Below are 20,999 nucleotides of genomic sequence, written 5' to 3' on the forward strand. Positions count from 1 at the left end.
TTTATACATAACTTCGGACTCACTCTCAGGTAGAAATGGAGAACTGCTTGGTCCCACACATTTGAAGCAAATGGTTCCCATGAGAATAAGGTAAACGAACACACAATGAAATTGGACCTAAATTATTAACAGGGGTTATTTCTGAATAAGCTGGAGACACCGGCTCTGTCCTCACCTCTGTGTTTTTTCCTTCCTTGTAGGATGGCCCCGAAGCCGGACAGACTGTGAAGGTGAGTGCTTATTATATGCATACAAATTAATAAGGGGCGATTATGAGAACTAATAGAAAGTCACACTGAGTCATGGCAGCACATTGCTGTCTCATTGTGTTATCTTCGAGGTCAGAGAGACCCTCCGTGTTAGGGACATAAATCCTGACATTAAAAACTGTGTCATGCAATGTTTCCCATTAGTTTACAAGGCATTTACCTTTTGTAATAAAGTCATTATTGTGCATATGCTAAAACAGAAACTAAATCAAGGAGTCTTAAAACAGAGACTGCAGTCACAGGACTTCACATGTGGCCGCCCAGGAAAGAGCACATGTACTGGGTGGGTGCGGATTTGTGGGTCCCCTAGGAGCCTGGGCAGCTCTGACACCCCTTCGGGCTTCCACACAGTCAGCATTGCCCCTGCACTCTCCAATGAAGGGCTCAGGGATGTGGGAGTCCCAGGTTGTCCCTTCACTCCTTGCCCCTGCTTCTCTCTGTCCTCTCCGCCCCCACAGGTACTCTTCCTCCCTTTGTGCTCAACACCAAATTCCAACCTAAAGGGGTCAGTGGAGCTCAAAGAGGGGTTTTTAAGTGTGAGGAAGAGGAAAGGAGGATTTGTTAGGATAGCCCCTGCCTCCCCAGGAAAGTGAGAGACAAAGTACCTGCTGATGCCAAAGCTGGGGTTCAGCCCCTTCATACAAATGCAAATTCCTGTGCAGTTAGTCCCCTACTAAAGTCTTAGAAAAGACTTTAGTAGGGGACTACTCCACTCCCTCCACTCTGCTGCTAGAAATCAGAAGCTAATCGGGCTGAGGCTCTAGTGTTATATTTTTCAAAGTAGGGTTCTGGGGCTCTGACCCTGGCTGTCAGTGTGTAAGGTAATGCTTGGGTCAAACAATGCCAAATAAACATAGTTCTCTTTCTATCTCAGTTTGTATGTGCTTACCTACTGTGGAACTTTTAAAATAGAATATCTAGGAAGTACTTTTGCGCAGGGAATGTCCCATAGGGACTGTCACCAAACTCCTTTTGATAGAAAAGAGAGCTGGCTCCCTGACTGTCCAGACCTGTGGTGTGATAGGGCAGAGGGGACCCCCAGCCTTCCTCCGCCTCGTTGCCCACACCATGCCAGACTTGTATATGTGCAGATGCAAACAGAAAGAGTATGATCAGAGCAGCTGCTTTTTGAAACTGCTTAAAATGCAAAGCACACATGCCTAAACCTGGTTACTAGTTTTTTGTAAAGAACGCAATATTCAAATGTAAATCCCAGCAACACCAGATTAGTTAGATGCATTATGCAATATCTATTTGATGAAATTTCTCCAGCCCTTGAAAGTGACACTATAGAGGCACAGCTGGTAGCATGGGAGAAAGTACAAACCAAATCAGTGGAATGCACAGATTGGTAATATGCACATACTGAACATATCCAATATGTACATGAACATATAGTCTACAGGACCTCAAAATCTCATTTCAGAATTCTGAAGGGGACTTTAAAATTAGCTCCCATACAAGCAGGCTCTGGATATAGACAGAAAGCAGATGAGTGGGGCTGGAGAGTGAGTCCGGGAGTGACTGCTCATGGGTAGGAGTTTTTGTGGAGTGATGAACATGTGTTGGCATTAGGTATTGGTGGTGGCTGTGCAACTTAGTGAACATTCTAAAAAATACTAAATTATATACCTTCACATGGTGAATTTTATGGTATTTGGATTATATCTCCATTAAAAATAATAAAACATTTAAAAACAAACAAACAACAACAAAAAAAGCCTCCTGGGCTTACCAGGTTTGTAAGCCCTCTGACTACAATAGTGACTATTTCTGATGTCCCAAATGTCTGGCCAAGTTTTTAAAGTAGTTTTGTTAACTTCAACAGTGAGGATAGAGTAATCCTTGGCATGTAGTGTCCATATATAAAACTAGAGGCCTGGTGCACGAAATATTCATGCATGGAGCGGGGATTCCCTCAACTCAACCTGCACCCTCTCCTATTGGGGACCCCTTGTGAGATATCTAATGGCCATTTTAGGCCTGATCCCAGAAATTGGGCCTAAACCGGCAGTCAAACATCTCACAATCTGGGACTATTGGCTTCTAACTGCTCACCTGCCTGCATGCCTGATTGCCCCTAACTGCTTTTGCCTGCCAGCCTGATCAACCCTAACTGCTCTCTCCTGCAAGCCTGATGTTGCCCCCAACTGCCTTCCTCTGCTGGCCAATATGATTCTGATTGGTTGGTTCCTATGCCAGCATCAAAAGCTTCACCTCCTAGGCATCCATTGGCTTCCCACAGCACCCAGTTTTGATTCTCATTGTTCGGTTCCTATACCAGTCAACATCAGAAGCTCTGCCTCCTAGACAGCCATTGGCTCCCTATAGCACCTACCTTTGGTTCTCATTGGTCAGTTCTTATGCCAGTCAGCGTCAAAAGCTCCACCTTCTAGGCAGCCATTGGCTTCCCACTGCAGCAACCTTTGGTGCTGATTGGTTGTTTCTTATGCCACTCAGCATCTCTAGGCCTATCTCTGGGCCTGGTCAAAGAGGTGGGTCTTAACAGCAGACCCCCGTGGAGGTTGGGAAAGAAAGAAAAGCCTGGCTGTGGGTGAAGATCAGAAAGTAAGAGGGAGAGGAAGAGAGAGGTAAGTATACTGATCAACAACTTCCACGAGGCTGCAGTTCAGACTCTTGACTCACTTTCTGGGTGTCAGCCACTTGAGCAGTCAGTGTTGAGTCACCAGGCTGCAACTAGGCTTTAGGTTTGGGAAGCACCCCTACCTATCCGCCCCTCAAATCGCAGGCTCAGCCCCTCTAATAGCCCCACTGGGAGTGACCTGGATGCCAAGGAGGTTCACGGGACCCAGGTCTGTATGCAAATTAACCACCATCTTTGTTGGGTTAATTTGCATACTCTGATTGACTGTGGGCATAGTGGAGGTATTGTTAATTTACATGTTTCTCTATTATTAGGTAAGATGTGGAATATGGTTATTATTACCACCATTATTACTTAGATTAATTTTTTTATAGTTCCACTTTTAAAACAAATCAGTAGATTATATTGTCTTGGACATTTTTCAATTGTTTCTAACTGACCACAGAATGCTCCTTATATGAGTTACTGCACATACTAAATCATCTCTCATTCTTGGTGGAATATAAAATGGTTAAAAGTAAACAACCATATACATACATATAAAAACCTCAGTGGGTGCCAGAGTTTGAAAATTGTCCTTTTAGACCAAATCTGAATCTCTAAAGTTGGCTAATCTATGTTTTTCCAAGTGTAATTCTTACACCACCTACATGAAAATTGATTTTGGTGTTAGTTTCTAAAAGGAAATTGATGCCCAGCCCTTACTCTAAACCTACTGGTTTAGAATCTGTGGTGGGTCTTGGGGATCTCCATGGTTCATGAGCTCACCCATGATTCTTTTCAGAGAGTAGATGCACAGTAGGTGGTGAGGGCCACACCAGCTGGACCAGGGGAAGTCAGCCTTGTAGCCGGCAGCCCCTCCAGGCAGCAAAGCAGCATCTTCCATAGTCAGCCAACCAGTGTGAACATTGCACTTCAAGTGCGAGCCCTTCATGTTTTGAAATCCGCACGGTTGCGCGTTGCCGGGCAGCATTTGCCAGCCTGCCCTGGAAAGCACTGTGACCCTTCTCTCCTCTCGCCTCTGCGTGTGCTGCTTGGTAGCCGCGTGATGCCAGGGCTCCTAACCATTTCTGCCTCATGCTGGGTGGTAATAGCCAAAGCCCACTAATGATCTCTTCCCCAAAGCTACCGCTGCTACTGTCAACGACTGTGCCACGGAGATGGCCTCGTGAACACAGAGGCACTGTAGTGTTTTTGTTTCAGGGGCTTTAAATTATGCTTTGCAAAGAAACGAAGGAGTAGCGGGAGAGGGAAATATTGAGGTAAAAAAAACAAAACAAAAACGACCGCTTGTTTCTTGATTGATTATTAACTCTGCTTTTGAGGTTGAAACTATCGGAGCTCTGCTGTCTGCCAGGCAACTATTGCAGAGATTTTGGTGTCCCTTGGAGTAAAAAAACCAACAACCTCTTTCTTCTGGTCTCAGCCATGATCCGTGATGGCTGCATTTATCAGCCTAACCTGACACTCTTCCCATTGGAAGCAGTCACTCCCCCCATCCACTCCCCCCCCTGCCCCTGAAACTCCTTACTCTGTCTGTTGCCTACTTGATTTCCTTCAAGGCACTCTCCACTGACTTTTATCTGTGTGTGTTTTTGTCCCTGTACCCGTGTTGTCCCTGCAGTCCCTCCAGACTGGGAGCTTCCTGAGTACCTGTGTTTTGTCGTTGGCTGTTCACTTTGGATCTCCTGGGTGGTGTGGGGCAGAGAGGAGATGATCATGGGACTTCCCATGATAGAACAAATCACTGCTCCTGTTTCCCCCTTCAGTTGGCATGAAGTAGCAGATGATATGTACTTGTCTTCCAGTTTACAGTCAGGGGTCTGGGTTTCCTGGGATTTCCATCAAGAATATCCTGAGTTCCGAGGTTTCACTGACAAAGAACAAAATCTCCACCATTAAGTACCAAAACCATACTCCAAAATGTGACTCCCGCAAGCCAGATCCTTAAGGCAATGTTCAGCTCTCTAACAGGGATGCTGCTGAGTAAGTTTAGTGTCGGCTATCTTTTAGAATAATTGAGTGGGAGGGAGTTTTAGGTATATTAAAGAGATTTGTGGCAAGAAGATAATCTACAATCTCATAAGAGCTATTGATAGATTTTGCTTGTTTACACTCTCCTGTGTTTATGGTGCTTGAATCCTCCACTTAGATATTTAATTTTAAGGTATTAATGCAGTGGAAAGTGTTTCTTAATAACCATTGAGATATTCGCAATTACTTTTCAGATTGCTTAGGGGAAGAACGAGAAAAGGATTCTTTAAGGAGATGTGATTAAAACAAACAAAAGAAAGAAACCAGCTCTAGCTGGTTTGGCTCGGTGGACAGAGAGCATCAGCAGGTGGATTCCAGGGTCCCAGGTTTGATTCCGGTCAAGGGCATGTACCTTGGTTGGGGGCACATCCCCAGTGGGGGGGTGTGCAGGAGGCAGCTGATTGATGTTTCTCTCTCATTGATGTTTCTTAACTCTCTATCCCTCTCCCTTCCTCTCTGTAAAAAATCAATAAAATATATTTTTTTAAAAGAAAGGAACTAAACTCTTTCTGTTCACTGAAGAGTTTCTGTGGTCCTAGAACAGATTTTCTACATGGAGATTGGTAATCACTTTTTTTTTTCTTATTTTGTTAATACTCATCTGAAGAAATTGTTTCCATTGCTTTTCAGAGAGAATAGAAGTGGGGAGGGAGAGAAAGGGAAACATCGATGTAATAGAGACACATTGACTGATTGCCTCTTGCACACACCCCAACCCAGGCTAGGGAACAAACCCGAAACTCAGCCCTTGAGTAGGAATCAAACCAGTGACCCTTTGGTGCTCAGACCAACACTCTAACCATTGTGCAACACTGGGCAGGGTGGTAATCGTTTTAATTCCTGAACACCAAGAACAGTTTAATTCTTCATAAAGTCCAGCAGTTAATATAGTTTGGTGTCAGTCAGAGGTTCCATAGCAATATTAGTTCTACTAAATTACTAGCTGTGTGCCTTTGGGCCAGTTGCTTAACCTCTCTGAACATGCATGTCCACATTTCTCAAATGGGGGAAACCCTACTTATTGTACTGAGTGATGGTGAGAAGAAACCTACATGAACAGATACAGCCTACCATATACTGTCCCTGGGGCTTTATGTATGTTTCTTAATTGTAATCTGACCTTTAGTTTCTTAATTAAAATCATATCCTTATTTTCTTAGGTGAAATATGGGCTTCAGGAGACTGTATCTGGCATTGAAATTGTTTGTGGCCTTGATGAGTTGATTTACTTATTATGAATTGAATTCTCTCACTATTACTTATTGCTTAAATTCTTGAGAAATCTGTCTCTTGGACATATGAATTGTGCTATTTGGATATCTAGTTTGAACTTGCTATAAAGTGACCCCTTGAACATTCAGAAATCTGTCTTATTAATTGGAGGAAAATCTCTATCCTGATATTTTTAGCCTCCAATAAAGATCAAGACAGGTTCTGAGCCAATAGTCCTTCACAATGACTTGAACTTGGTTTTCACAGAACAGGAACCTGCCTGCCCCCCATGCAGAGTTGAGTCAGTAGGCAGGGTGTGGGAGCCAGGACTCTGCATCGTAAGAGACCTTCTCAGAGACTCCCTTGCCCACATCCCTCCAGTGTAAAGCCACTTACCAGAGAAGTGACAAGATGAGGAGGGATCTCCAAATAGCAACTTCATTTCAACCCAAACAGATTCTCTGTGCACAGAAAGGAGAAATCGACAGTTTAAGAACGAACATTTCACTTGACTGTTATTTATTAATTTCGTCTAGAGACATTTCAAGAGAGCAATAATTTGTCAGAAAACCTTTCTCCCTTGATTAAAGCTGCGATGAAAGTGCCTTGCCTAAACTGACACCCAATGCATGGATTTATGGTGGGAAGAATTAGTATCTTCAGGATGGAGTAGCTTTTATGTGGTGGAATTGCCTTACGATTTACATCTCTGCTCGCAGAATGAATCCAATTTGCCTGAGTTCGGTAAATCAAAAACAATCTCTGTGCTTAGGGGTTTGGGTGTACATGTGGGAGGGGGACACCTCTAAGCCCCCCCTCCCTTCTCTGGCAAGTACATGTCTCCAACCCTTCCTCCCCTCCTAGTGACTTGAAGTCAAAACCCCTGGGCCCTGGCTCTCCAGCCAGTAGCAGGGACCATGGCCTTCTTGTCTCCTATGGGAAACTTTCTCTCTCCTACTAAACCCTCAAGTCCCCTTCTAAGTAGCTATTAACTCGTTGCATTTTTTCATTTCTAATTGGTTAATTTTTGTTATCATGATGCCATTTGGGTCAAAGCACTGTAAGGAAGATTAACCAAGCTCCTTGGTATTCTCCTGTCCCTATTTATTAAATTTCTTGTTCTTTCAAGCTCATAGGCAGCTTAGGTGGGTGACATGGGAGGATATTGAAGATGGAATAGGGTAGGAAGAAATGTCACCAGGATTAAAATATTTTGATGAATAGGGAGGACCCTGGTGGCAGACGGCCTTCTTTTAATCCCAGAGACATGGTCTACCAGTTGTCTGACCCAGCAAGAGTCAACCATCCTTAGTTCAGCATCCATTTGTAGATTTATAAAGCCAGGGATCTTGATAGTATCCGACCTCTTAGCATTGTTGTGAAGACCAAATGGATTAATGCATGCAAATGCCTTTAAAATAGTACTTGAAGTGGTGGTGGGGGTAGGGATCTTAATACATGGTGACAGGAGAAGATTTGACTTTGGATGGTGGGCACACAGTGCAATATACAGATCTTATAACATAGAAACACACACCTGAAACCTATATATTAATGTTGACCAATGTTATCCCGATAAATTTAATTTTGAAAGAGAAATAAAATGGTATTTGGCATGTAAAAATCTCTCAATAAACATTGGTTACTAGTTTTATAATTTTCACTTAATCTTCACAACCCTCAAAAGAGGGCATTAATAGTTTACCCTTGGGGAAACCAAGCTTTATAGAGGTAAAGTGACTTAGGAAAAAACACTCATAGTTGGCAGGAGAGGTGGGACTCAAACCCAGGCCTTTCCAAAGCCCAGCTCCTTCTCAGAATGACCCAGAGGCTGTGGCCAGCTGTTCCTACACATCTTGCATGCAGCCAGCACAGTTGAAGGTTGGCAGGAGGTGTTTTGTAAATATTTGTCACCCTGAACACAAACTCATCTGCACTGCTTTGCTCTGCTTGGAAAAGTAAAAATACCCAGAGGAATGTCCTTGCTTAATTTATTGCAGAGGTGAAGGTTAACTAACTTAAACATTGCTTTATAGCTGCATGTCGGTTTATAGTAGAATTCTGTTTTAGATGTTTAGGTTTTTATTAGTGCTACCAAACAAATTCATTTAGTAATTAGAGACTCTAACATAGTGAAGTGGATAATTATGGGGTTTGTACCACAAAAAATGTAGCAAATATTGCAGACACATTCTTGTTTTTTTTGTTTTGTTTTGTTTTTAATATATTTTATTGATTTTTTTTTACAGAGAGGAAGGGAGAGAGATAGAGAGCTAGAAACATCAACGAGAGAGAAACATCGACCAGCTGCCTCCTGCACACCCCCGCAGGGGATGTGCCCGCAACCAAGGTACTTGCCCTTGACCGGAATCGAACCTGGAACCTTTCAGTCCACAAGCCGATGCTCTATCCACTGAGCCAAATGGTTTTGGCTGCAGACACATTCTTAATGACATGTAGATCGTCTCTTACATGTGTGCTCAGAGTTTGGAGTTTTATTTAATCACTCTCAAATCTAAGATCCTGTGAAAGGCAAAGTGCTTTATAAGCCCCAAAATGCTATATAACTGTCAGGTGTTAGTAATCAGAATCACCTTCTTACCTGTGTCGATGTAGTGAGGGCAGTTACTCACTAGTGCCAGTTGCTATGGGGCACTCCTTGAAGGAAGTCCTCTCTCACTATTTTGCTTTGTATGTTTTGGCCTGGGAAAAATTTTATAAAATTCTCTCTAGTTCCATAACTAGCCCATTGTAGATTCAAAGTTTTAAACCGGTGACATCTAAATAATTGGCTTGTCTAAAATGTCAGTTCTGTAAAAGGGGGAAGAAAAGGAAAGAAAAGGTAAAATTAACTCAGACCAATTAATCATGCCACAACAATTCTATAGTTTTGATTAAATACAAGAGCTCCATTGGGGCTCAATATATGGTCTAGGGCACAGCACCCACCTTAAATACAGGATGGGGAGTGTGCAGCCATGAAAGAATGTGTGCTTTGGTCAGCATTGGCCACTTTAATTGAGGCAGATACAGATGATGCTGTCAACTTCGCTTTGGGAGTTGTTAACAGGAGAAATAACAAAGTCAGGTTACTTAAAGGCTATGCACATAAGTTTTAAAAATGCAAATCTGTATGTCACTTGGAGAAATGGACCCGAATAGGGTCACGATGCCCCCAGGGAGATAGCAAGGAGAAGGAGCACACCACTGGGTGTCATGGTACCCAGGGACCTTCAACAACACAGACACTGTTCTATTTTTAGGTTGGTTAATGTGCATCGTGTATCATTACATTATTTATATTTTTAATATCTTGATATTATAAATGTATTTTAAAATATGTAGCTATCTCTATAATTGCTATTCCACAGGGACCTCATTGGATGAATTTTTCATTAAGAAATGACTGTTAAAATTTATGCTGTTCACTTTATATCTTCAGGGTAGGGCTAGTTCTCATACCTCCTCTCTCCAAATGGCTGATGAGGGGGCCCTGAAGTTGATTTTATAAGGCCCACAGTTGTTTCTAATAGTTTCCCACATTCATGAACTGCTGTTTATATAAATACATTTCGGTTCTTGGCTCTGGATGACCCAGATTTGATTTCCACTCCCATCTTCATCTTGAATTATTCAGTCTCTTTCCGGGGCTCTTCTTTGCCCCTTATGCCAAAGCCATTAATAAAGTAATTCTGAAGCCCCAAAGGGCAGCTAGAAGTGTAAGGATTTGATGACTGAGCCTGGCTCGGATGGGAACCGGCTTAATGAAGAATAGATATGGCAACCTGCAGAGCCACAGACATGAAAGAATTAGAATAATGACCTTCCTAATGGCAGACATTTGCGTGAGAAATGTTGGGTTGCTGAGGATCTGCAATGGCCCTCAGGCCAATGCAGTGAGAACTCTCCCGCCTTCCATGTGAATTATGGGAGTGCTGGGAAAGGGTAATTTTGAAATTCTAACTTCACGTGTCATGACCTGTAGTCTCATGGCAGGTCCCCTTCCTGGAGAAGCCTCCCACCTACCAGGATCAGGGAAATGAAGAAGCCAAGGCAGGAATCCAACAGATTAATCCCAAACCTCAGCGGGAGAAGACAAAACGGTGGTGTCAAGTCCTTCTGAACCCAGTCAACATACAGATAATAAGGTTGCATTCTGGTAATGAAAACCATTGCTTTTTCCGGTAGTTTATTCTCCTAAATAAGCTCTCCTTATTCCTGATCTTACATGAAAAATGGGCATGAAGTTGCTTAGGATGCTGACCTTGCCTAAGTGATTTAGAAGAATAAACAACATTGAGTGCACAAAGCAAACTCACCAAATAGACCTTTACTTTGTGGTGAAATCCATTTATCCTAATGTTCACATTCAATCAAACCTCCCACCGGGGGTCTGTTTATCACTACCTGTTCCCTAAAATATATTTCTTAACATGCCGTGTAGGAACCCTGAGAAGCAGCCCAATGGGGCCTTCCATTGGGCCTTCAGATCCTCTTTCGGTTATAAATGGTATAACTTCCCAGATATGATCAGAGTCTGGCAGTATAATTTTGATGAAACTGTCCAGCCACGGAAAGAGTAAATGTGAGTTCAAGCTCAGCTCTGTCATCAGATGTCCAGAGATAAAACTCACTCTTGAGGAAGAAACTCAGAGCCCCGGATAACTTAGAATCCCAGAGGGGCAAGTGGCCTTGAAGTCAGGTAGCATCGTCACCTATGGTGCCAATGGTCTCCCTCTGTAACCTTCCATTGGTCCTGGATCTGCTGCTGCACCTGGAGACCAGTTCCCAGCAGCTCTGACCTGTGGCTGATGGTGACAGTTCCCTCACACCTAAGGGACCTTGATTCTGCCTCCCAGAAAATGAGCATCCTTCCCGCTCCTGTTCTACTCCCTGGCGTTCGGTCTTGAACTTGTTATTCCAGTGCCTGCTATGTGCCAGGTATTTTCACAGGTACCGTCAGAACAAGAAGAATGAGGCCCAGTCCCTGTCTTTAAGGAAAGTCTTTAAAATAAATGCCGTCGTGGGGAAGACTGGGGAGGTTTGGAAGTTGTGTAGCTCATATTAATTCCTCCACTGTAGGCTGTTTATTGCCTACAATGTGTCAGGTGCTGCTGGGCACTGGGGCACAGAGGAAGGGAGGCAGACAATCTCAGCTTATTGTTTACCTTCCTTTTATACCAAATGAACACATTTGTGATTGCAGATTTTGAGGGGTATTAGGAAGGCTGTGAAAGGGATTTCCTGGGGTTTGGGGTTGAGTAGGGGGGTCGTAGCTGCTTCAGAGAGGTGGTCAGGAAAGGGGGCACAAGTGACATGTCACTGAGACTTGAGGAATGACAGGATTGAGCCAGCTGAAGAGGGAGAGAAGCAGCTTGTATTTTGGGCAGAGGAGGCAGCAGTGCCAGTGAGCTGGCACATTCTAGATTATGGAAGGCCCGGTGGCTGGAGAGAGAGGTGATGGGCACTAAGTTTGAAGAGGTGGACAGGAGAGAGGTTATATAGGGTCTTGTACACGCTGCAAGGAGTTTTAATTCTGCTTTAAATGCATTCGGTGTTTGGAGTATATTCTAAAGGCAAAGGATATTTCATTTGCACCAAGTAGGATGGGTCACCCTCATTGACTTGTTTTTCTAAGTTTCTTAGCCCTCTTTCTAGAACTTGAATATTTGTGTCATATCTGTGTGGGCGCCGCGGCTCTCTCCCCAGTGTACCTTTCTCACTGCTCCATTAGTCAGCAGCCAAGAAGTTAGGACGTGGCTGGGTCCATCTCTAGCCTCAGGTGTGAACCCTGTCTGGTCTAATGTAGTGATAGGCAAGCTTTTTCCTGGAAGGCTAGATAGCAAACCGGTTAGGTTTTGAGGGCCAGGTGGTCTCTATCACAATTTTACAGCTGCCTTTGTAGCAGGTACATAGTCCGGAAAATATGTAAATGAACTGGCATCAGTGGGTGTGGCTGTGTTCCAATAAAACTTTATTTATAGAAATAGGCAGAGGGCTGGATTTGGCCCAGGGGCTGTAGCTCACATGTGTCAAACACAAGGCCCGCGGGCCAAATCCAGCCCGCCAGGCCTTGCAATGTGGCCCGCACCGCGCTGTCATCACTGCACTCCGCTGTCAGTTTATGACATTGTCAGCTTATGACTGTTCAGTAAACCATTCGGCCCGCGATTTAGGCTGGATTTTAGATTTTGGCCCCTTCTCTGATTGAGTTCGACACCCCTACTGTAGCTTATCTATCCCTGGCCTCAACCAATTTTCTCTGCCAGAGCAATGAATTCCTTCATCCCGACCTAAGCCACTTAGAGGGTAGGACTTCCTCGGCTTTAGGGATGGTTGTCCTCAGCATTTTGGAAGACTCATCTCCATTGCTGGTGGGAAGGGGTGCTTTCTCAGTCACTGCCTGTTAACCGGGAAGCACTGCCGCCCAAATCCTAGGCTCCCCTTTCCCCCCAGAACGGCCGAGGCTGAGGCCCGTATGGCAGAGATTAGAAAGAAGTGGGATCCCTGGTGACATGATGGGGTGGCTGAATTCACTGGCCCCAAAGCTTGCACTGCCCCTTGGACCGCCTGGGTAGGTAATCCAATAATGTCTCCTACTATTGAAGCCAGTCAGCTTTGAATTTCCTGCCACACATAGACCATCTACTCTGAAATCCTCACTTATGGTTACTTCTTAATATGCTTAAGTGGCAGTTTGAGTAAACAGTTTCTAAAGCGCCTTCGTATATCTGCAGCGCTCATCACAGGGCGGTAGGTACCCGTGAGCAAAAGCCTGTGAGTCAATGGCCCTCGAAGAGCTTAACTTCCAACGGGCTCTCTCCGGTGCATGACCACAAGGTAATTCCATTAACTTTAACGGTGGCGGTGCTGCACAAAATGGGCCTGTGAATCTCTCCTGCCCCTTCTTTTGAGCATTAAATCTTATCTTGCAGCTAATTCCTCAGGGTAAGGTGTGTGCACTGATGCCATTCACTTCTTGGCCTTTATTAATATAAGCAAGACATTCTCTCTCTCTCTCTCTCTCTCTCTCTCTCTCTCTCTCTCTCTCTCGTCTCGGAGGGAGTGCTGTCTCTCTCTCTCTCTCTCTCTCTCTCTCTCTCTCTCTCTCGTCTCGGAGGGAGTGCTGTCTCTCTCTCTCTCTCTCTCTCTCTCTCTCTCTCTCTCTCTCTCTCTCTCTCTCTCTCTCTCTGTCTCGGAGGGAGTGCTGAGTACATTAAAAAGGAATCCACAGCCCCAATTGTTGACGGTGAGGAATCTCCAGAGTCAGGGGTATCAATGGATTATTATTGACTTTTGCAAGATCCACTACAATGATAAACATCGCTCAAAACAATTACTGTGGCCACTTTAGCCAATCATCAAATCTATAACTTGCTTTGGAGCCTGGCCTCGGGGATTTAAATAAAGTGTCAGAGAGAGGAAAGTTGCATTTTAGGAATGTGACAACCAGAGCCGGGGTTGAGAAATTTATGGTTTAATTTTCTTGGCAATCTAATTGAGAATAACCATTGGATATCTAAGAAGTGAACTTTGATTCGGTTTAGGTGTCAGAAATAAATTGGACTGTTTATGGGTCAGTTTGTACTTTTCGCTGAGAGTCTGTCGGGATGGGGAGAAGGTATTCATTGCAAGGAATGGCTTTCCTGGGTGGCCTTCTGTCTTGCCTTTTGTGTTCTTACCTCCTGTGTTCAGTAATTGGGTTATACCTGATAGCTCTTCCCAGAAACTTGCTTTTTACTTTCTTCATCAAACTTGTCAATTTCCCCCTCCTTTTAGGGATAAATCAATTCAAAATGAAATTACCCAGAGCATTCATTTTTCACCATCTAGTCAATGAGCCTCTCTAAAGAACATGAGGTCTTCCCTTAGCAATCCAGGCTGAATGCAATCCTTCTCTTACATGAAATAGTGGAGAATTGTTAGGCTTCATTAAATCCTTCTCTTACATGGAAGTAGTGGGGAACTGTTATCTTTTCATCCTTGGTGGGCTCCTGGACAGTGTTTGCTGTGGAAAATGGACGTTGGCATGTTTATAGATACCTGGGCATATTCTCTGAAGAGCTAGCCTGCAGTAGGACTGCCTGGTTTAGATTTCAGACCCGCAGCAGGTTGGAAGAGGCTGCTCGTGCTGTCACATCATCCATTAGCCATTAGAGGAGCTGATGGGAAGCCTGGCCTCGGCTGCCCTCGGATGACAGCACCCCGCTGGCTTGGTTTTCAGGAATGGATCGGCTCATCTTTCGGCTCACTTCAGGAAAATAGAAAAGCAATTTGCACAAAGAGAAAGGAGATTTCACAGCGATGTGTGCAGAACTGGCTAACGGGTTTCTCCAGACAGTCAGCGGAAGCTTGAAAACCCAGCTGAGAAATGACAAATTGCTGTAACTGTCCTAATTATCCTTTGACACTCTGTTGAAACCTGACTAAATTTTGCTGAAACCTACAAATAGGAAAGAAATTTAATATTTAATAAGTGGTCATGATGTAAATGCAAAGAGAGAGAAACAGAGGCAGAGAGACAGATAAAGAGAGAGAGATGACCACAGCCGAAGGGCTCACATTCATCAATCAACAGTCCCCTGAGCAAGAGGTCAGGTAGGGTAGGGTGGGGTATGTGTGTATTCAATAAATTATCATTTTAATTGCAAAGCTAATTGATTATACTCAGTATGCTCATCAGGTTAAAGAAGACTTTGTCAACGGCCAAGGTCATTACATTAATAGACATGGTAAGCATGTAATTTGTGATAATTTGATTTGTGAACATCACATTCTTCTCTGTAAACAGCATAAGCAACATGCTAGCTTTAAAGGTCACACAATGACTAAATTTGTCTGTTTCTTTGTAGTTTAGTACAATCATCTTGCATTAACCCATCTTTTATACTTTATAGTCTTAGCTTTAGCTCATCAAGTGTATAAATCCATGGAAAACTTCTCCAGTGATGGCTAGCTTATTCTTATCCCATTTTTGGATAACTTCAGTTAGAAAAATTTGATTTTTTTCCATGCTCTTCGTCCACACCCCTGTGAACCTGCAATCACAAGACTGAAATCTTTGATCTTTAATCTCTCTCTCTTTCTCTCTCTCTTCTGGATTAATTCTATACTTCTCTCATTCTAATCAACTTTGTAGGAGTTGGAAGAAGTATGCTGCTCTTCCCTAAGGCATCATCCATGCCTCTCACTGACCACACATTGTGTGGTTTCTGCTCCTTTACAAACTCATTCCTCACATCTGGGTGCTCTCAGTCTGGTGAGCCTTCTGTCTTAAAACATGTTGCTCAGAGTCACATGGAGGCATCAAGAGGGCACAGGAGCAAGTGCTTCCCTGCAGATTTTGGAACCCAGTAGGCTTTCAATAAATGTTCATTAGGTCTGAATGTACTTGCTGCATAGGAAAATGTAGAAAATGAGAGGATTAAGATCTTGTGGACAGGCACTGCTGTAAGGTGAAGTTTGTTCTCCCCTCGGGGGCATTTTGAAGACCACCAAATCTAGGTGGGGATACTGGATCTTGTGAGGTCACTGTCCTCAAGACCAATTGGTCATCTGGAAGCTGCTATTTGATCTCACTGTGGACAAATGCTAACAATGGCGTGAATTCTGAGCTAGTATTCCTGATTGACTAAGGGGTGTCCTATGGGGGTGCTTTACACACGTAGGGTGTGTGCAGAGGCTGACCTTTCTCGTGTCTATGACCCACCAAGCTTTCATGCTTTCTAGCAGGTATACCGAAGGCAACTGGAACACGTGGATGCTGGGATGGTAATTCCAGCATAAGTTAGTGAAAAGCAGCTAATTCCTTAAACTCTGGGGGTTGGAGGGATGGATCATAGAGTGTTTCTGGTCTGAAAGCTTTAGTCTTTTTCTGTAAGAAAATTCAAATACATGTAGCTGTTGCAACTAATTGTGGGTTCCCCTGAGGCCTGCCCATGGGCTGCCCAGCTACACTATCCTAAATGGCTTCCCACCTGGGCACTCAGGCAATTATTATTAGCAGCCTAAATTGAGATAAGGCTTGAATCGGGACACCAAGAGCCATGCCCTCTCTATCGAAAGATTTTACTTCTTGAGATGTCTCCCTCACTTATAAGAATGGTTTGTTCTGAAGATGCAAAGTCGGGCTCCATCACTGTTAGAGGCATGGCTTTAGGCTAGTGGTTTAACGCTGTTCTCGCTTCCTTGCCCATGAAACTGGAATAAAAACCTGGCCTCCTGCATGGGATTTTGTGAGTATTACATGAAGCCACGGGTGGGAGACTTTTTATTTAGTGCTTGGCAAAGTGTTTATTCACCTGTTACTTATTGAGACCTTACTGCCTGCCAGCTTCTGTTCCAGCATCTATGGTGACAGCCAGGAAGGAAGCAGATCTGGTCCCTGCCCTCAAAGAGCATTGTCCCACTTTCCTGTCACCATCCCCCGGCTCCACCATCACTCTGTGTTCAGAGATTCCAAGGCAAGCATGTCGAAGAGTGAACATGATTGCATGTCAGTGACTTTCTTCTTTAAAAAAAAATTATTTATTTCAAAGAGGAAGGGCAATGGAGAGAGAGAAACATCAATGATGAGAGAGAATCATTGATCGACTGCCTCCTCCACACTCCCTTCTGGGGATTGAGCCAGCAACCTGGGCATGTACCCTCAACTGGAATCAGACCTGGGACTCTTCAGTCCACAGGCCAAAGCTCTATCCACTGAGCAAAACCATCCAGGGCCAGGCAGGTGACTTTCAGTCCTCGCCCACAATGAGTCACTCTGTTAATGGGCCCAGAATTCTTCTTGACTGTAAGCATGTTGTTTCAAAACAACTTAAGGGAGTTAGGGAACAGAATGTGCAAAGCTTGCTCTTCATGCTGAAAACACTCAAGTCTGCCTCCAGGTGGGGGCAGAGGCCTGGGGTGGGGAGTATATACTCCCTCTAGATCAGTGGTTCTCAACCTTTCTAATGCCGCGACCCTTTAATACAGTTCCTCATGTTGTGGTGACCCCCAACCATAAATTACTTTCATTCCTACTTCATAACTGTAATTTCCCTACTGTTAATGAATCATGATGTAAATATCTGTGTTTTCCGATGGTCTTAGGCGACCCACAGGTTGAGAACCGCTAGCAGGGTCACTTAAGACCATCGGAAAACACAGATATTGACATTACGATTCATTAACAGTAACAAAATTACAGTTATGAAGTAGCAACAAAAGTAATTTTATTGTTGGGGGTCACCGCAACATGAGGATCTGTATTAAAGGGTCTCGGCATTAGAAAGATTGAGAACCACTGCTCTAGACAGACAGCTATCTTTGAAGCAGGGCCTCTAAGACAGGCCTGAACTCCAGGAAAGAGCGATTAGTAGTTTCCTTGCATCATGGAGTCTTAACAAAATGGACAAAAGCATGATTGAAAAATTATTTCCCCCATGGGACATTCAACACGGAATATTATTCTGATGTCAAATTTGCATAACAGAAGGTGGGAATGGTTTTACCCTCACTGGGAAGACCAGCAGTAGACTTCACACCTTCAAGAAGGATCCCAATTCCCAGGAACTCAATCCAATCAGCTGTTACATTTTATGTCCTTCCTCCTGAGCAGGGGTCTTCAAACTACGGCCCGCGGGCCACATGCGGCCCACAGAGGAGTCTGATCCGGCCTGCCAGGTTTTTTGGGCAGTGAGCGCAGCAGAGGTGTTACAGTAGGAATTAGTAGTTCATATAGTCCGGCCCTCCAGCTCTCTGAGGGACCGTGATCTGGCCCCCACTTTAAAAAGTTTGAGGACCCCTGCTCCTGAGCCTAAGTTAGAGCGAAGAAAACCTAAGAATTGAGAGTTAAGGTTTGAGATTTGAGAATTAAAAAGTTTTGACTTAAGGGAGTTACATCTCACATTAAATTTAAGAAAGTGAGGCTGGGAGTTTGGCTAGAATTGAGTTTGGAGTTAAATGTTAAGTTTAATAAGGTTTTGCTGCTCCTTGTTTTTTACCCCTTTGTTATTGGCCCATGGATTTCACGTGTGGCTTCCTGGTGCACCAGCTGATTATTGTTGTTCTGGGCCGGAACCTTCAAAGCTCAGAGCCTCTGGCCCTCAGGGGCAGTTTCCCCACCGCAGTGGGGCTGGGGCTGTGCTGCAGGGCAGGGCAGGGCAGGGCCGGGCCCCCGGCTCCCTCCGCCCTCGGCAGCAGTGCCCACTTCTGCCTCCTGGGATCGACCCCCAAGAACATCTGCTTGAAAACACTCCCCGTCTGCTGTGTTCCGGAGGCTCCGTGGCCAAACACAAACAAGGTATTCGGTCAAAGTTACTTAGTGAGGAGAAGGGTGAAGGGACTATTGCAAAATGCTGCTTCTTGTTAGGAGCATTCCTCCGCCTTGGCCCTTGGAGCACCTACCCTTGGTCAGCAAACTGGGGCCTGCGAGTCACATGGGCTCTTTGGCCCCTGGAGTGTGGCTCTTCCACAAAACACCACGGCCTGGGCGAGTCTATTTTGAAGAAGTGGTGTTAGAAGAAGTTTAAGTTTAAAAAATGTGGCTCTCCATAGAAATTTCAATCGTTGTACTGTTGATATTTGGCTCTGTTGACTAATGAGTTTGCCGACCATTGTCCTGGATGGACACCGCCAGGCCGGAGCACAGTCCTTTGTCATTTGGCTTGGAGGGTGCAGGGACTCCCTCAGGACACTCTTGCCGGGCGTGTTCACAGGGAGGCCCCCTTCTAACCAGCCTTGTTGGAGGCATGGTGTGGCCTAAGCTACAAGAATGTGTTCCTCTGGCGAGGTGAGGCCTGTGATTTTTTTTTCCCCTCCCCTTTTTAAACTCCAGGGAAGAATTCCTTTTTTCAAGATGCCCGGGGAACTTGTACTATGATGCTTAGAGCCCAGTGGACTCTGGAGGTTGGGTTGAATGGGCACTGAGAAGTGTGAGTACTTTCTATAAAGGAATCGCTGACCACCTAAACTTTCCATAATGGGCATGGGCGCCTCTTTGTATTAGTAACAATAATAGTACATGGCATTTGTCTGCTAATGTATAAAGCGCTTCAAGTCACAGGCTTTAAATGATTTGTGGGGGCGGAACAGCACAGCGGGTACGGCTTTGCCGCCGGAAGGCCCGGGTTAAAGTTCCACCCCATCCCTTTCCAGCTGTGTCACCGTGAGTGCGTGGTTTACACTGGTCTGTAAAAGGGAGGTACTGGTGGGTCTGACATCATACAGTTGTGATGACAATCCTAAAAGGATAGGACTTGCATCCCAGTGCCTGGCATGTGGTGCGCCTCAGTAAGTGTTAGCTGGTACCCTGTAATTGTGAACACTATCGATATTATTATTAATGTTTCCACCATGAAGTGGAGTCAGAAGCCACCAGGCATCGTATCCTGGTGTAAAGGCTGCGGTGCTGAGGCTCAGAGGGAGACAGTGATGTGCTCGGGAGCTAAGATCCGGTGGGAGGCACAAGACTGCATAGACGTCTTTCTTACATTAAAAATGCCTTTCACACCCGGGCCAGTGAGTTCTGTGGTTAGTGTCAGCCATAACATCATGCATCTTGGGTTCAATTCCCAGTTAAGGGCATGCACCTGGGTTGTAAGTTGCATCCTGGGCAGGAGGCAAGGGATTGATGTGTTCCTCTCACATCAGTGTTTCTCCCTCCCTCCCTCCCTCCCTCCCTCCCTTCTTCCCTCCCTCCCCCTCTGCCTTCCTTTCCATTTGCTCTAAAAACAAAGGCAGTAGAAAAAATATCCTTGGGTGAGGATTAACAAAAAATAAATAAATAAAAATCATTTTACACTGATACTGTTTTAGAGTATTCATACCACTTTTAGTACAGTGCACATAAAACCAGTTTTATCTATTTAAAAAATCCTCAATTATTGACCTAAAAGAGCCTATGGTGGACATTAGGGAACATTATTGATTGCCTATTTTTTAAAGTGTTGTTCTATGAATTTAGAAGCTTCACAGGTATTTGCTATTCTGTGGGAAGAACATGAAACAAATAACCCAGTCAGGAGGCAGTGTGTAACAGGACCAGCAGTGAGTACAAAGGAAACACGGTGGATGTGGATTTAGCTGGTTAAGGAAGTTCCCGGGGAGAACTTCCTCTCAGGAAACTGTTCCACAGGAAAACGGGCCAATGATTCATTGTGTGCATGAAGCATTAGCAGCAGGAACCACTAGTAGGATTAAATAGGTTTATTTGTTTTTTAGCAAGTTGTTATTTTATTAATAACTTAGCCTTCTTATGGGTAGAATCATTAAATCCAGTCTTTGAAGAAAAATAGCATCAGCTTGAATGACGTTGGTAGTTATGTGGCAGATTCATCATCATTGAAGCATTCTCTGTCCTGTTGTCAGATCTGGGGCCTGGGTCTTTATACTTTTATTTTATTAAATTAAAATTTTATTTTTCAATTACAGTTGACATATGACCTACTAGTTTCAGGTGTACAACATAATGGTCAGACATCTACATACCTTACAAAGTGATCACCGCCTAAGCCTAGTACCCACGTACCCATCGGACACCATCCACAGTATTACAGTGTTACTGACTTGATTGCTGACACTGTTGCAAAGTTGTGGGTGAATTTCACATGTTCTTTCTATGCTGAGACTAAGCTGCATGTCAGTGTCTGTTGGCCAGGTGGCATCTGTTTCCGGTGCCTGCCTTCTGCTGTACGGAGCATAACACATTAGAAAACCCATTGGAAGGTGGAAAAATAGGGAGGCAAAAAGCAGCTCATTCTAAGTAAAAACTTCCATCAGTGTTTAATGAAACTCAGGAACACTGAAGTTCAAGGATGAATACTAGTTTTTGCTTTATGTTTTTGTCACTGGTTGTTTGATCCATTGTCTGTGAATTATGGCCTTGTAGTAGTTTTCTG

General features: G+C 44.3%; 1 protein-coding gene across 1 annotated transcript in view; it reads left to right on the top strand.

Annotated features, from left to right (window-relative positions):
* Positions 1-20,999, top strand: part of FHIT (fragile histidine triad diadenosine triphosphatase) — a 737,284-nt gene that overhangs the window by 490,485 nt on the left and 225,800 nt on the right. The window contains 1 exon segment of the mRNA XM_084903158.1: positions 201-230. Within this exon segment, the coding sequence (XP_084759284.1) occupies positions 201-230 (30 nt within the window).

Source organism: Pipistrellus hanaki (assembly GCF_964339955.1).
Source record: "Pipistrellus hanaki genome assembly, chromosome: 13".
NCBI classification, from domain to species: Eukaryota; Metazoa; Chordata; class Mammalia; order Chiroptera; family Vespertilionidae; genus Pipistrellus; species Pipistrellus hanaki.